Source organism: Labeo rohita, chromosome 17 (genome assembly GCF_022985175.1).
Source record: "Labeo rohita strain BAU-BD-2019 chromosome 17, IGBB_LRoh.1.0, whole genome shotgun sequence".
Taxonomy (NCBI): domain Eukaryota; kingdom Metazoa; phylum Chordata; class Actinopteri; order Cypriniformes; family Cyprinidae; genus Labeo; species Labeo rohita.
Genome location: NC_066885.1, coordinates 13,019,308 through 13,035,207, shown reverse-complemented (window position 1 = coordinate 13,035,207; position 15,900 = coordinate 13,019,308). Strand labels below are relative to the sequence as shown.

Genomic DNA, 15,900 nt, shown 5'->3' with positions numbered 1-15,900 from the left:
CATCTTTCGAATCTGTAAGGACTACACATTTATTTGTGTGCACTCACAATAACAACGAAATGTTGCGCTTTTGTAAACTAATGAAAGCAAACAGGATGCGCTTTCTGCCACGAAACTTTGAAACATTATGTATAAGCCTTAAGCCGTGGTCACACTAGACTTTTCATTCCATTGACTTCCATTCATACGCATGCAAATGCGTCAGACCGGAAACACAAGCCTGTGCGAAAAGTTTTTGCACTTCGCTGCATTTCAAACTTCAAGCTTGGTGAACTCTGACCTGCGAACTCGCATCACGTGATGCCGTGTGACCAAGATGGATCTCAAAACTCTACAGTCACTGCTGGAAAGAGTTCAAATATGCAAAAGATGCTGGAAAACTGAAAAATCTGCAGGACCTGGAGGATTTTTCTGAAGAACAGTGCTCAGTTTAACTGTTCAGAAACAAGGGACTCATGAACAACTATCGCAAAACAAAAAAACAGTCGTGGATCATCCTTTTGAAGGGGGTTATTTTACTAATTTTAGGGGTTTTTTTTTTTTTTTTTTTTTGGTCCTGTGGACTTTATGTAAACATCTTTTATGTAAAATTTCTTACTCGGGGCAGTACTAAATAAAAAAATAACATGCATTTTGTATGATCTCTCTTTTTTTGTTAAAACTCACATTTTTACAGATTCTGCAAGGGGGTATTATAACAGAAAACTGTTATTTTAAATTGCAATAATATTTTGAAGTATTCCTGTTTTTACTGTGTTTTTGATCAAATGAATGCAGCCTTAGTGAGTGTAAGGGACTTCCTGTAAAAACATTTGAAAATCTTATAAAATTTTACTAACCCTAAACCTTTAAACAGAAGTTTTTTGATGTTGTGACATCCTATTTTGCCTGTATGTACATTTAAACTTCACTGTATGTTAAAATGATCAGAACTTGATTGTTGCCAATTTCAGCATTAGTTTTAAAGCAGGATGGAAGTAGATTTTCCATCTCCAGCCTCACACACTTTACCCGTTTAACACACAAACTCTATCACAACTATCATTTATATTTCAGTAGCATGCTGGTGTTTCTAGCTTGTTTTTGTGTGTACGTTTGTGGTGAGGCTTCTTCAAACACGCAGTAAATCTGACCAAAGATGCTCAATGGAGGAGCCAATTCAGAAGTTGGATTGATTTGATCCAAACAATTATCCCCTTAGGTTTCTAATAAACAGAAATAACAAGGACCAATGAAATTGTCAAAATATTCTTGGTCTGGCTCAGATGAATGTGGTTTGTGTAAAGTCTGTGAACAGTGCTTCTCTGGTTGCAGTACTGATATGATCACTGCTTTCTGTCCTCACTTGCACTATTGCTGTCTTCCTATGGTTGATCCACAAGGCCTTTGTGGTTATCTTTTTTAGCAAATGCCAGTTCTCATGCAGTTCAAAGCAGTACATTTAGACATTTTTATGCATCCAAATCTATTTTCTTGTATGCATGTTTGTTAGAGATCTGTTTGCAGAAAACCTTTTTGTTTGTGCCAACATTACGTGACTAAGAACTGGACTTTCTGTGTCTCCTCTACTTCTGCATATGTTTGTGATGTCTTTTCCTTATTTGTCCTAATTTTAAGCTGTTTTGTTGTATCCGATGCTGTCTATGTTTTGATCTTCTCACCAGCTAGTAAAATAAATGGCGAGAGAGAAACAAATGTCTGTTGCTATTTGTTAGTGATGACATGGAAAGCCATATCACTGGGTTTTTTGGGAGACAGGCAGTAAAGAGTAATCATTTCAGTGATTAAACCTTTTGTTAAGTTTTCCTTCCCTGCCTTGAAAGGGTTGGAATTATGCCTGTTGCTCATTCTTGCTTTTCAGCCATTCTTTGTGTCTCTGTTTCAGTATCTTTATCATTATTATTATCTCGAACATCAGCACAGCGGTAGTCTCTTCCAGTTCCTTCACTGTTGTTTTATTATTGTTTCACAAAAATCTTTAACATTTTTTCAGTCAAAAGAATTTTCATTTTTGGGTGGAGTGTCCGTTTAAAGGAGACCTATTATGCCCCATTTTACAAATATGTAATATAAGTCTCAGGTGTCCTCAGAATGTGTCTGTGAAGTTTCAGCTCAAAATACCCCACAGAGCATTTATTATATCATTTTGAAAGGAAGCAGAAACACACTGTTTTTGTGCATGTCTCTTTAAATGCAAATGAGCTGCTGCTCCCCGCCCCCTTTTATAGAACAGGGCTGTGCATTTACAGCTCATAACTCAGATACTCTTCCAAAAAACAGCTGTTTGGTTTTAATTATCATGTCTGTCACGCTGAAATCATGCATTTTAAAACATATTTGTTTAAACTTCTGATATACGGTTTTCTGAGCGCACACATTCAAAGCAAGCGCACAGAAAGTGGCTGTCACATGGCATGTGAGTACTAAACTAAGTTCTCTTTCGTGTCTTATTGCACTTAAATGGTCAAATACACATAAGTTTATGTTAAAAACACAGGAGTTACAAAAACAGTTGGGTATGTCTGTGAAGGTACACAGCTGGGAAAGAAATCGCATGTTTATATTAGATCCGTATGGCAGCAGCGTAATATACAGTAAATAAATCAATAAATCTACTGCTCTCTTGTCTCCTCTGAGGCTGGGAATCTAAATAGTGTTCTGTGCTTGTTTGTGCAGTCAACTGGCACACCAGTGGGTGGGAACGTGCAGTTTAAGGGCACAATATGTCAGATTTTTTTGATTAAAATACCCCAAAACTACTAGAACAGTGTTATATTTTGCTGGTGTGTGTACTTACATTTTCCCAACTGTTTTGAAGAATGTTTAAATCCAGAGGAATAAGCTGTTTTAACTAGTGTAATGGACTGTGTCATTGTGTCCCCTGCCAATGACATCATGCGTCCTCAATTTTCCGATTTTATTTTGTAGAAAACACACAAACCCCAAACACACTTTAATGTTATGCATATTATTAGACAGGTGACAAACGCACAGAGTATCATTATAACAGAACTTTCAACACACTAAAATGCATCTAGTATGATAAAACAGCACTGCATTTTTCTACATACGCATGACCGAAAGAAGTGGAAGCGCTCGACTGTGGCTTAATAAAAGCTCTGCCGCTTTCGAGCTTGTAACATGCTCATCCTTCGTTAGCAATTGCTCCAGCCTCCTCGTTTCGCTTCCACGACTTTCAGCCCCACCATGCTTCATACTACAGTGACCTTAATACAATAGCTTGTTAATGAACATGATTTCTGCCAACAACTCCCATGATTCCTAACTCAATCATGGTGTCATTTAACTGAGCCTTAGTTTCTTGTTTGTTTTGAATATGCGCCCTCTAGTGGTGAAAACTTGCATATTGTGCCTTTAAGGGGCTTAATATTATTATAAGTCACAAGGAAAGCGAAATCTGACATGCTGTTTTCTTCACATGCTTGCAGTAAAAGGCTTACCAAAACAAAGTAACTGTGTTGTCCTTTTTCATGTTTTCTGGGTTGGTAGATGCACTGGGGACCTGATTATAGCACTTAAACATGGAAAAAGTCAGATTTTCATGATATGTCGCATTTAATTCCTATCGTGCCATCTTATGGATCAGTAAATATACTACAGAGCTTGTAATGGATTTGTGTTTTATTTATTCAGAGTATTGTACACACCTGTGCAGTTCAGCCTCCAGTCAAAGTGATGGCTTGCTTTTCGCTCTGTTTCCCTCCATTTCTCCTCCTCACACCTCTTTTCTGTGCTCATTCTTCTGAGTGCTCCTCAGCTGAATCAACAAAGGAAACAGGAAGCAGATCTCTATACACATGCTCTTGCACATCCACTTTCTCATACACATCATTTGTCAAATGTAAACACTCAAATGTTCTCCATCATGGTGCCCATATTTAATGACTTAACTAAGATCAGAGTTTGTGTGACTTGGGAACTTTGAAGTCATTGCCGTTTGAAACTCTCTCCTGTTAATGGTGTGTGTGTATACATTCTTGTGACAGGATGATATTGGGTGTGGGGGCAAAGGAAAGGAACTTTTTCGAATGTATAGTTAACCCAATTTTTCTGAAATCGTCTGACCCATTTGAGAGGTATGTGCTGGTCCGTCACAAAAATAAACCGCAAACCCCAAAACTGCTGTGTGGTCTGTCAGAAATCTCCCTCATCTGCAGATTGGAGCCAAAGAAAGCAGTCAAGAGAGAAAGTGAGAGCAGGTCGGGAATAAAGACCTATAGAACGCACAGCAGCGTGGCAGCACAGCACAAACACACAGAATGGAAATGGGAACTGGCGCTCTGCCTGTGCAAACTTTAAGCACCGTTCACCTTTTCATCCCATCTGAAATGTTCGGGTTTTCCTTCAGGCGTGTTTGATTGTGCCTTCAATTGGTTCAAGGCCATTGTTGCACTGTTTAACGGAAACACCATATTTAAACTTAAAGGAACAGTTCACCCAAAAATGAAAAAATTAATGAATTACTTACACCCTCATGTTATTCCAAACCCGGAAGACCTTTGTTCATCTTCGAAACACAAATTAAGATATTTCTGATAAAATCCAAGAGCTTTCTGACCCTGCATAGACAGCAATGCAACTACCACATTCAAGGCTCAGAAAGTTAGTAAGGGCATCAGGGGTTGAACTGTAATATTATGAAGCTAGGAGAATACTTTGTTTGCAAAAACAAAAATAAGCATATAGCTGCAAGCAGCAACTACCGGGTATTTAAGCACATAAGGGAAAAGAGATTACATATTATTTAGCAAGCCTGCAACCACCAAAACCAATTATTAAAAAAGCATTTTCATAGAAATTTATGGCTGTTGTTGCGTCAGCTGTGGTCCAGTCTCCCTGAAACTTTGCATGCCTATTTAGAATCAATCAATGTTGCATGTGCTCTGTGGGTTTTGTTAAGTTTTGAGTTTTTGTTTAGGCTTTCTAGGCTTTTGGGTATATTTGGACAGGCCCTTTTCTAAAGGACCACAGCTTCCCAAAGGGTATTTTTCTTTTTTTCTTCTTTTTTTTCCCCCCTAGCCTGAGCGAAAAACTTTTTCGCAAAAGTAGATTTTTCACATCTTCTCAATCATTTAAAAAAATGGTTTGATTGACAGCAGTGGTTCTAGAGGCAAAGGTATTCGGAATAAGGAGGTCTATCATATGACATGAATATTGCGTGTATGTGCGGAAAACCGCACAATGTACAATTGTTTACGTCCTCAAAAAATGCAATACCACCCCCCAGGGGCTGTTTCTTTTAAATTTCTCACAGACCTTTGGGGCTGTGAGTCAAACAGGCCCACCAAGTTTTGTTCCGATCAGCCTCCATTAACCTTGCTCAAACTTCATCGGCCAATGGCGGGCATGTTTTTTTGAGATATGCAAATGTTCCCATAGACACTTGTGGCACTTTGGGCAAAGACTGTGCACAGTGATGTTCATGTTGATAGTACAATTGGTTGCCTAGTTATAGCAATTTTTATGTTTTTTTCCCCTTATAGTGCCACTAAGTAGCCAATCTCTGCAATTATTTTCCTGTGACCTCAGCTTGAGCTCTGACATAAGTTTGCTGAGTTTGGTGAAGATATCTCATTCCGTTTACAAGTTCTAGGCATTTTACTAAAAGTGGCCTTGCCCTCTTCGAAAGTTTTGGCGTCCCTTTCCCACGGTCAAAAGTTGTTGTTTTTTTTGATAATTATTGATTTTCACTCTCCAGAGAATCTTTCTGCACTGGTTTGGTTCCAATCGGGTGAATAACCTAGGACTAGTTTTACAAAAGTACAGCTCACAATTGAATCTTATTTTTTTGTGTGGCATGAGCTTAGGATTCCATAACACACTTGAGTCTGCTACTGTCTGTTTAGGAGTTATGAGTGATTTCATACTTTCGATGACTGTAGTGTCCCCGTTAGGCCAACTGGGGCAAGACTTGGTGACATTGTAGGCGGTGTGAGTACTACCAGCCCTTCAAGTTTCAAGTCTCCACGACCTAGGGTTTGGTCTGCATGATCAGTTTTACGTGGAAATCGCTCATCCGTGACCATTCTAGCAATTACAATAGGCGTAATTGCAGCGCTACGCACTGGAACCTCGAAAAAAAGTAATACAGTCACATAGAATGATTGAGAATGAAGGATGAATTTTGGACTCTTAAAAAAAAAAAAAGGGGGGGATAGCTGATGTGCATTTTGGGAGAGTTGTGATGTTTTTGCATGTCATAACATGGAAGGATACGCAGCTTGATTCAGGCACACTGTAAAAAGGGTGTGTAGATTGTTGTTTTATTTTAGCTTTGCTGACCTTAGCGGTTTTCAAGCTGTAATTTCACAAATCTAATCACAGGCTGCGTCACGGCTGTGTGTATGATTTACAGACTTAAGAAGATCTGGGGAGATTAATAAACTCGTTCCCATAAGTTAAAAAAAACATTCCCATGTTCTTTTGTCCTTTAGGGTGTCAAAACAAAATAAAAGCTGAAGCCTGCTGTTGAACCGTAGAGCCAAGACTAATGAAACCTGGAAAAGCACGGGCCGTAAATTTTAGGAGAGCACGCAGGACTGAATGTTTCCAGTTTATGAACAAGCACGTGCAGCCTGGGCTGTAAACACGCAATAAGTGAAATACTGGAGTATTTACACTCTAAGTGTCACGATCAGTCACTGCTGTCCAAGCTCCTATCCAAGCTTCTCTGAAGAAATGACACTAAAATGACTGCTTGTTATATTCAGTCAATCTATCAGAGAGGAGCAGGTGCAAATCCATGCCATTTTTAATTAAAATAAATGTAATTCTAGTTAGTATTAGCCTAGAGGCTGGAATTCTCCTAAAGGTCATGTGGGAAAACTACACTGGAGTTTTTTGGTTTAATTGCTGCAGTTTCATGCTCAGAAATTTTTTTTCCTGAAAGAAATTGGGTTTGTTGCCAAAACTTCTCATGAGAACTGCTGTACAGTAAAGCCTCGCTGACCATGAAAGCCAAGAGGTTTTTATAGGCAGGAAGATAGAAAGTGCGCCACAAATCGGGTACAGAAATGTGTTTTCTATAGAGACAAACGAGTGTGATGCCAAAGTTGTGGTTTGCTCCAAAAAATGAATTTACGTGAAAGACAAAACCACTAAAAATAGTGAAGAGCTTTGCCGTTCCTTCCAGAGGAGGATTGAGCTCCAGGCAAAATCAGGGCAGAGTTTTAATAAATATTGAACCTGTGTATTCACAGAGCTGCAGATTACCATAAGTTTCTTTTTTGTGTATTTTCTCTGCGCACAAAACACATTACCATTCTTGTTTTCTCTCTCTTTTCCTTCACATATGCTACTGGTTAGCATACTAGGCCTGTCAAAGACTCTCTGCCAACTGGCTGTTGCATGTTTCACAGGTTTTAGAGCCAGCTGTGTGTGTATATGTGTGTGTGAGAACGAGAAAGTGGGGCATGTTTTAGCCAGAGAGATGATTGTAAGATCTCCATTGAAACAGCCTCAACATTTCTGTCAGTGTGAATATTTTAGCATAACTGAAATGTATGAGCTCTTGTGTGTTTTGAGAACCAAATCAACCAAACATGGTTTTGCTAATGTTAGTGTAGCAGGCTTATGTGTTTTTCAGTTCATACTTGGATTAACATTCATTTGCATCCACTTACGCCAGTGGTTTTTGTGTTTAAGGTCATGGATGAAACCAACACTCAGATCGCCTGGCCGTCCAAACTGAAGATCGGAGCAAAGTCCAAAAAAGGTATACACAGCGCACACACACAGAGTCAGACAGTAGTTATGGCAGAAGTCACTGTGTTAGTCACGGTTCAAACCTCGTTTGCTCACCTTCATGTTGTTCCTAAACCTGTATGACTTTCTTTCCTCTGTGGAATGTTTTCTGTTTTGTTCTTGTCTATACAATGAAAGTCAAAGGGGTGCAGTGTTGATTTGGACCCCATTGGCTTTCATAGTATGGACTAAACTTTGAAATTGAGATTTATGCATCACCTGAAAGCTGAATAAATAAGCTTTCATTAGATGAATGGTTTGTTAGGTTAGGATAGGACAATATTTGGCTGAGATACAACTATTTGAAAATCTGGAATCTGAGGGTGCAAAAAAAATCAAAATATTGAGAAAATCGACTTTAAAGTTGTCCAAATGAAGCTCTTAGCAATGCATATTACTATTCAAAAATTAAGTTTTGATATATTCACGGCAGGAAATTTACAAAATATCTTCATGGAACATGATCTTTAATTAATATCCTAATGATTTTTGGCATCAAAGAAAAATCAATCATTTTGACCCTTACAATGTATTGTTTGCTATTGCTACAAATATACCTGTGCGACTTATGACTGCACTGTAAAAAACAAAAAACACAATTTGTTGAGTCAGCTTAAAATAATTTGTTACCCTTCTGCCTTTAAAATTTTAAGTTCAGTCAACTTAAATAAGTTTAGTCAACTTGAAATGTTAAGTTGTACTAAGTAACAACTTGGATATTTGTGTTTGTTAAACTTAAAAGCTGGGTAAGTAACCCAGCTGCCTTAAAATTTAAGTTGATTCAACTCAAATATTTTTGTCTCTTAGAATAACTTTTCATTTCAAGTTAAATAAACTTTTTTTGAGTTGACTGAACTTAAAATTTTAAGGCAGCCAGGTAACAAATTATTTTAAGTTGACTCAACAAATTGTTTTTTACAGTGTGATTTTGTGGTCCAGGGTCACATTTAGGAACTGATCAAAGATTGCTGATCAAAGCTAAACTACCAAAATATTCAGCAGCATGGCTGCTTTTAACAACGATAATAATGAGAAACATCAAATCAGCATATTAGAATGATTTCTGAAAAATCATGTGACACTGAAGACTGGAGTTATGATGCTAAAAATCCAGCTTTGACATCCAGCGAAAAACTTTAAATATATTAAAATGGAAAACGCATTATAATTTGTAATAATATTTCTTAATATAACTGTTTTACTGTTTGATCAAATAAATGCAGCCTGGGTGAGCGTGAGAGACGTCTGTAAAAAAAAATCTTTCAGACCCAGATGTTTAAATGGTGTTTTATATAAAAAGGAAATGTTAGCTAGCACCTGATTGTGTTGAAGAGATTAGGTGGAGTAAGTCTGTGAGTTCTCTAATGTTCTGTGGTAGTAGTTCATACCAAAATGTTGGCTTTAAAAAGCCATATAACTTAATCAGGCCCTTAAGGCTTTTTCCTAAATGATTAATGTGAGAGGATCTGGCAACACGAAACAAAACTGAATCTAATGTGGGTGAAGAGTGACATGAAACTGAATGGATTAGGACTCTCAAAAGAAGTTAGTGTTCTTTGCTACCTTTGTTTTTTATGAGTTTAAAAGACAGAGGCCAGATTTCTGTAATTCTCATAAGTCTCGTTCGAAAGATGACAGGCTATTAATTTGTGCTTTTCCATATAATTGATGATGAATGTACATACGAATGTACTTTTGAGGCTAATATTACATGAACCTGTTTTTGCGCTTATTTGTATGACTGAATGTTTGCACATATTTTGTATATGTGGCTCAATGCCACATGACTGAAAGACTAACAGAGTGTGTTTTTGGAGGTTCACTTCACCTTACGTTACTCAGTAGTTTTCTATATAAAACCCCTAAAGAAATTAATATTTATAATAATCCTGTTTAAAGTGACGGACTGTCCTGTATTAGCATATTTCCACCCTCAGTCCACCAGCTCGAGCAGCTGTAGCGCCAACAATGTCTCGTAAGCAATGCAGGCGTTTTGTAGTTGGACGTAAAAGTTTACATGAAGAGTCTTCATTTTCTCCCGACATGAGAGCCACTGAGGACGCAGTTGATTAGATTGGTTTTTGATGGTAACGCGCCACCAAATACACAAAAAAAAATAAGAGAGGGGTGGAGTGAGCAGTAGCTCATTAACATTTAAAGAGACATGCACCGAAACAGGTCACTGTGAACAGAGCCGTTTTTGACATGGTAAAAGAGTGCTGTTTTACACAACCATTGAGGAATTTTAACAAAAATATTTCATTTCGTAAAGAGCCTGAAAAATCATACCAACTTGTGGAAAATGGGCATTCGATTTCCCCTTTAAAGTGCCAGATTATTCCATGTTTCTTAACAGTCGTTTACCACAGTTTATTCAAAATCAGTCAATGTTTTCCCTCTCATATATTCTTTCTGAGGATGTGCCCAAGATATCTCTTTCCTTTTTTTTCATGCCTTCAGTATTTTCTGTAAAGTCCCTGTTCATCTTGTTGTAAATAATGGTCAGTGTTTGTGACACATGCTAAAAACTATATTTTACTCTCCCAGGTCTCAAATGGTTTTCTCATTTTCTCTCTATTTTTTCCTTCTTTCTTTTTTCAGCCTCTGTAACAGATGTTATCAATCTCAGAGATGTCTGTTCCACTCTGTCCTGAGTCAGTAAAGCACTTTTAAATGAGGCTGTCTGACGGACAAAAAAAGTCACTCTCAACTGGAGTGCTGAAAGACCAGACAGTTTGGTTGAGAATGTAAATAAATGACTTGATTGAAGCCAAGTCCAAGATACTTACCCTATATACACTAACATTCAAAAGGTTGGGGTCAGTAGAATTATTACTATTATTTTTTTTTTAATTTATGTTTTTATTTAGCTAGAACACTAGCTATATATTTAATCAGCACAAAAAAATTGCATATTCTCTCTCTCTCTCTCTCTCTCTCTCTCTCTCTCTCTCTCTCTCTCTCTCTATATATCTATATATATATATATATATATATATATTATACCTACTCAGTCTCACCTATATGTTGAGCACTTCAAATGAAAGACAGACATTGGAATTGATATCTTAATCTCATATATGCACGCATGAACTACTACATTCCTCTCAGACATGCATAGACATTCTCCATTCATAAACATGCTGGCCACACATGCAACCCGACACACACACATGCTGGAGTTGATGACTACCACATGGCAGGAAGAGGATAGTGTGTTCGGCTGGACAAAGAGACCCCTACTGGTGTTACTCTAATACCTTCCCAATAACAATGTACTTTGTGTGTATGTGTCTAAGACAGTGATCCTTCCTGTTTGATTTCCCCCCTGCTCCTCTTGCCCAATCCTCAAGTTCGTGGGAGTGTTTTGGGGGGAGTGAGAAAGTCAGAGAATGTGTGTAGAGAAAAACAAAATTCCAAGAAGTTACACTACAAGAGCTATTTTTAGAGAGTAGAAGTAAAGCAGCTATCTGTTTCTCATGATGTATGTAAGGGGTTGTCTGGGTGGTAAATTGACAGAGGAAAGTGTTAACTCTTCAAACCACTGCTGTTGAAATCGTAGTTGTTGTTTTAATTAATTGTGCTGAGAAACAAACTGAATGTAAGCATCTTTATTAATGTATGACGTTCTTCTCTTGTCTGGCACTCATCTGCTCCCTTCCTCTCCTCTTTTCTCACAGATCCACATATTAAGGTCAGCGGAAAAAGGGAAGATGTTCGTGAGGCAAAAGAGAAAATAATGTCTGTTCTTGACACAAAGGTAACTGTCATGGAAATAACTGGTCTGCATGGGTTTTATACAAAAAACCTACTTTTCTAAACCAGTGTATTTTATTTTTTAGAAAAAAAAATATAAACATCTTTAAAAAAACTAAATTGCATAAATTGGGAGAGAATGTTTATTTCTCTTACCCTACTGAGAGAAAAAAATAATAATATTTCACAATATTACAATATTAACTATTATGGCAATTCATTTGAAATCAAAATATTTTGTAACATTAAACATATCTCTTTTGATCAATTAAAGGGATAGTTCGTCCAAAAATGAAAAGCCTGTCATTAATTACTCACCTTCATGTCGTTCCAAACCCGTAAGACCTTTGTTCATCTTCAGAACACAAATTAAGTTATTTTTGATGAAATAACCCTGCATAGACAACAACACAACTACCACGTTTAAGGTCCAGAAAGGTAGTAAGGACATCATTAAAATAGTCCGTGTGACATCAGTGACATTCATTTAAAAAAACTTGCTGACCACAAACTTTTAAACGGTAGTGTATCTGAATGCAATCTACTTAGAAACAGGATTAAAGGATTTTAATTTTAGTAGATTTCCATTAATGCTCTGTTGTTTTTGACCCCCTACAGAGTAATCGTGTGACCCTGAAGATGGACGTATCACACACAGAGCACTCGCATGTTATTGGGAAAGGAGGTAATAACATCAAACGAGTGATGGAAGAGACGGGCTGTCACATACACTTCCCTGACTCCAACAGGCACAGCCAGGGGGAGAAGAGCAACCAGGTACAAAAACACACACGAAAATAGACCCAAACAGACCCAACTAGGGATGGAACAATAATGATAAATCATGATAAAATTCCCTACTGTTAGTATTACCGTTTCATATTTTAATTATCATTAAAACCATATTCGATTAACACGATTTAAACAACTCAGGATAAATAAATAGTGTCCAGCATAAAGCAAAGTTTAAACAGTCTCATGTGCGCATAGCATTTTTTATATAAAACTTAGTGAAACAACTTATATGTAAGTACTTTTTGAATTTTTCCAGCACAATTTAACAACACCCTGATAATACTGATGACTGTGATAATTTTGGTCACTATTATTGTGTTAAGAAATTTTCATGCCATTACATCCCTATGGCATACCATCGATTTTCCCCACAAGGAGTCTAAACGCACCCGGATATCGAGTGAAATTCACACTGAGAAACTCCTTCACTGGCTGCTGCGTCGTGACAAGCGTCGGCATGTTTACATTCATTCAGGATGGTATCTAGCCTTTTTTGTCTCTGCTGTTTGTAAGCTTTCAGTAGCTGTGATCTACTAAAAGCCTCAAAAGCATCAGGGCTAAAGAGAAGAAAACAAAGACATCTTCCCATTATTTTCTCCTCTTCTTATCGCTAGAAAAGCAGTAAAGACTTGGATCACTTCTCTTTTTGCCCTTCAACTGAAAAGACACACAATGTGGCATTGTATCATTATTTTAGTTTTTAGTTTTAGTTAATTGTGTTGCCGAAAAATAGCAACAGGAAGCACCAGTAGCTCACGGAGTGCAACCATTTCACATCATCAAAATAATGGCGCCCCCATAATCCAAAATATGTATAAAATGATGTGGATTTTTTAAAATAATGTAAGTCTTTTATAGGTTTTCTACTACATATTTCATTAAGAGACATAATTTACATTCTATTAAGCCATACAAGTCTTAATACCTGGGGTTATTGATCATATCTATTTTCAGGATCTCCATTTTTATTTTAGTAAAGTTCACATTAAAATGAAAATTCTTTCAAGTACTGGTTGGTTTTGTTTTGTCAAAGCCGTAAGATGCCATAGCTGATGATTGGTTCTTGCATGTGTTTTGATCAATCATAATGCAGTTGAGGAAAGATTTCTGGCAAATAATTACTGCATTTTGTCTATAGTGCACAAGTCATAAAATTTTATAGCACTTTTTGGTGTTTTAAAGTGTGTTTCTGCAAAATCCACAGTTTTTATGTTCTATGGAAGAAAGATATTTATGGTTTTTAAAAGATATAAGAGTGAATACATGATAATATTTGATTTTTGCATGAATTATCTCTGCTATGGGAATATGTTTAGTTTTTTTGTGCTAATCTAGCAAAAGACAGCAAATTTCTTCCATCCAGCCAACATTTACTATCCAGCACTCTAGCTGAATCATTTTATTGGCTGAGGGACATGAAGCCGTTTGTATTGGCTGGAGGATGAGAATGGTTTGGAGTGTGATGGATCTGATTGGCTGTTGGACGGTTCTCAGGTTTAAATAGACTGCTGAGTGGTCTGACGAGGCGTGCAGACAGTTTGGAATGTTAGTAGCGTATACAAGTGCACGCATGGACAAACACAGACTTCGGAGCCAAACCAGATGGACTCTCTGAACTGGGCCCAATCACCTTGTTTCCAAACCGGGATTAATTCTCACAGGGCGTGATTAAACGTGTGGTAGTTGGGATGAAATGATGGAAACAAAAAAATAAAACTAGAAGGACTTTAATTAGGGTTTTCTGACTGGCACACTGCCACACACATACTCCCATTTAATGGTTGATGGGTAATAAATCAGGTTTCTGGATGTGACACAGTGTCTTATTTAAGTTTAACAAAAAAATTCTTACAGGATGAGAAAAAGGAATAAACATCTGCACATGTTGTGAAAAGAAACATGAAGTACAATCATTTCTTTGTCTCTGCATTTTTCTCTCAGGTGTCAATAGCGGGGCAGCTGACTGGCGTAGAAGCAGCGAGAGTTAAAATACGGGTGAGAATTTGTTTAATGTTCTTCTTTCTTCTGGACCCACATATATGATGATCCCTTTGCGACCCATTTAGGCAGCTACGCTGTATATTTGCATAATGTATGTATATTTTATAATGTAGCAAAGATTATAATATTAAAACGTCTCTAATATTAAATAATTTTCTTTTATTTGTGAATGTACTAACTTGACTATATATCTTTTTCTACCCACTATTAGAGTATTAGACATAAAACCTAAAGAGAAACACTTTGTTAAATTTGATTGACAATTTTATTTGAGAAAAATAAATAGTAAAACTATTTAAAATGTAACTGATTTTGCTGTATTTTAAATCAAATAAATGCAGGCTTGTTGAGCAGAAGAGACTTATTTAAAAAACATTAAAAATCTTACTGTTGACGGGTAGTGTAAATACAATATATTGGGTTATTCAGTGAATAACTTGAATCTGGACAGCCTTAAATACACTGTTTTCCTTTCTAATTTTCTGTAGGCTCCACTAACACCCCCTTGTGGTCCAGTTTGAAAAGCCAATCATAGATTATATGCTTTATGTGCTGCACCCTAGTGGTTGAAATGTCATCATCATTCATTTTATGTTGTCTTCAACCCATGTGTTGTTGTTTTTCCTCAAAAGCATCAATCTTGTCTCTGTAGGAGCTGTTGCCGTTGATGCTGATGTTTGAATGCAGTGGTTTGGTGCAGCATGTGGACTGTAGCTCTCCTGTAGTTCAGCATATTTCCCATACTTACAGCGTCTCCATCTCCTTCAAACCTCCCTCCCGTCTCTATGGCAACACTGCCATCGTCCGTGGCAACCAGAACAATGCCAGTGGCGTTAAGGTGAGACATGAACTGATAGACTTATAAATGAACACTGCTATTGAAAGAGCTGGATTGTTGGGGGCTGTTTTATTATAATTTTATGAATGCAGTATGCTTGTATTATTTAAAGAGATAGTTCATCCAAAAATGAAAATTCAGTTATTTATTACTCACCCTCACATCGTTCCAAAGATGAATGAAGGTCTTACAGGTTTGGAACGACATGAGAGTGAGCAATTAATGACAGAATTTTAATTTTTATGATTACATAATAAAAACTGATCAATCTTTAACTAGATCAAACATACAGTAGTACAGTAATATTGTGAAATACAATTACAATTTAAAATAACTGTTTCTATTTTAAGATATTTTATTATTTATTTTAAAGCTGAATTTTCAGCAGCCATTACTCCAGTCTTTAGTGCAGTGTTGCCAAGTCCGTGGTTTTCCCGCAGAATTGGGCTACTTTAACACTGTTGCTGCTTGTTGCTGGTTGGTTTTGATGGTTGTGGGTTGAAGCGACCCCAGTAACCTCATATTTAGCCCCTGAAATGCGAATTTACCAGGGCAACCCTGACAAAAAAAAGTTGTATTTTAGCCCCCAGAATGCGATTTTTAAAGCCAGGACCCCCTTTAAAACATGATTGGGCTAGTTTTGAGTAGCAATTGGGTGGGTTTTGTTGTGAAAACTTGGCAACCCTGCTTTAGTGTCACATGATCCTTCAGAAATCATTCTAATATGCTGAATTGCTGCTCAAGGA

At 37.1% G+C, this 15,900-nt stretch overlaps 1 protein-coding gene across 3 annotated transcripts in view; it reads left to right on the top strand.

The window, feature by feature from the left end:
* Window positions 1-15,900, top strand: part of bicc1a (BicC family RNA binding protein 1a) — a 42,520-nt gene that overhangs the window by 11,830 nt on the left and 14,790 nt on the right. For all 3 annotated transcript variants that reach the window (XM_051134052.1, XM_051134051.1, XM_051134050.1), the window contains exons 3-7: window positions 7,666-7,735; window positions 11,445-11,524; window positions 12,139-12,297; window positions 14,257-14,310; window positions 14,969-15,154. In XM_051134052.1, coding sequence (XP_050990009.1) covers window positions 7,666-7,735; window positions 11,445-11,524; window positions 12,139-12,297; window positions 14,257-14,310; window positions 14,969-15,154 — 549 coding nt within the window. The remainder of the gene's footprint in view (window positions 1-7,665; window positions 7,736-11,444; window positions 11,525-12,138; window positions 12,298-14,256; window positions 14,311-14,968; window positions 15,155-15,900) is intronic.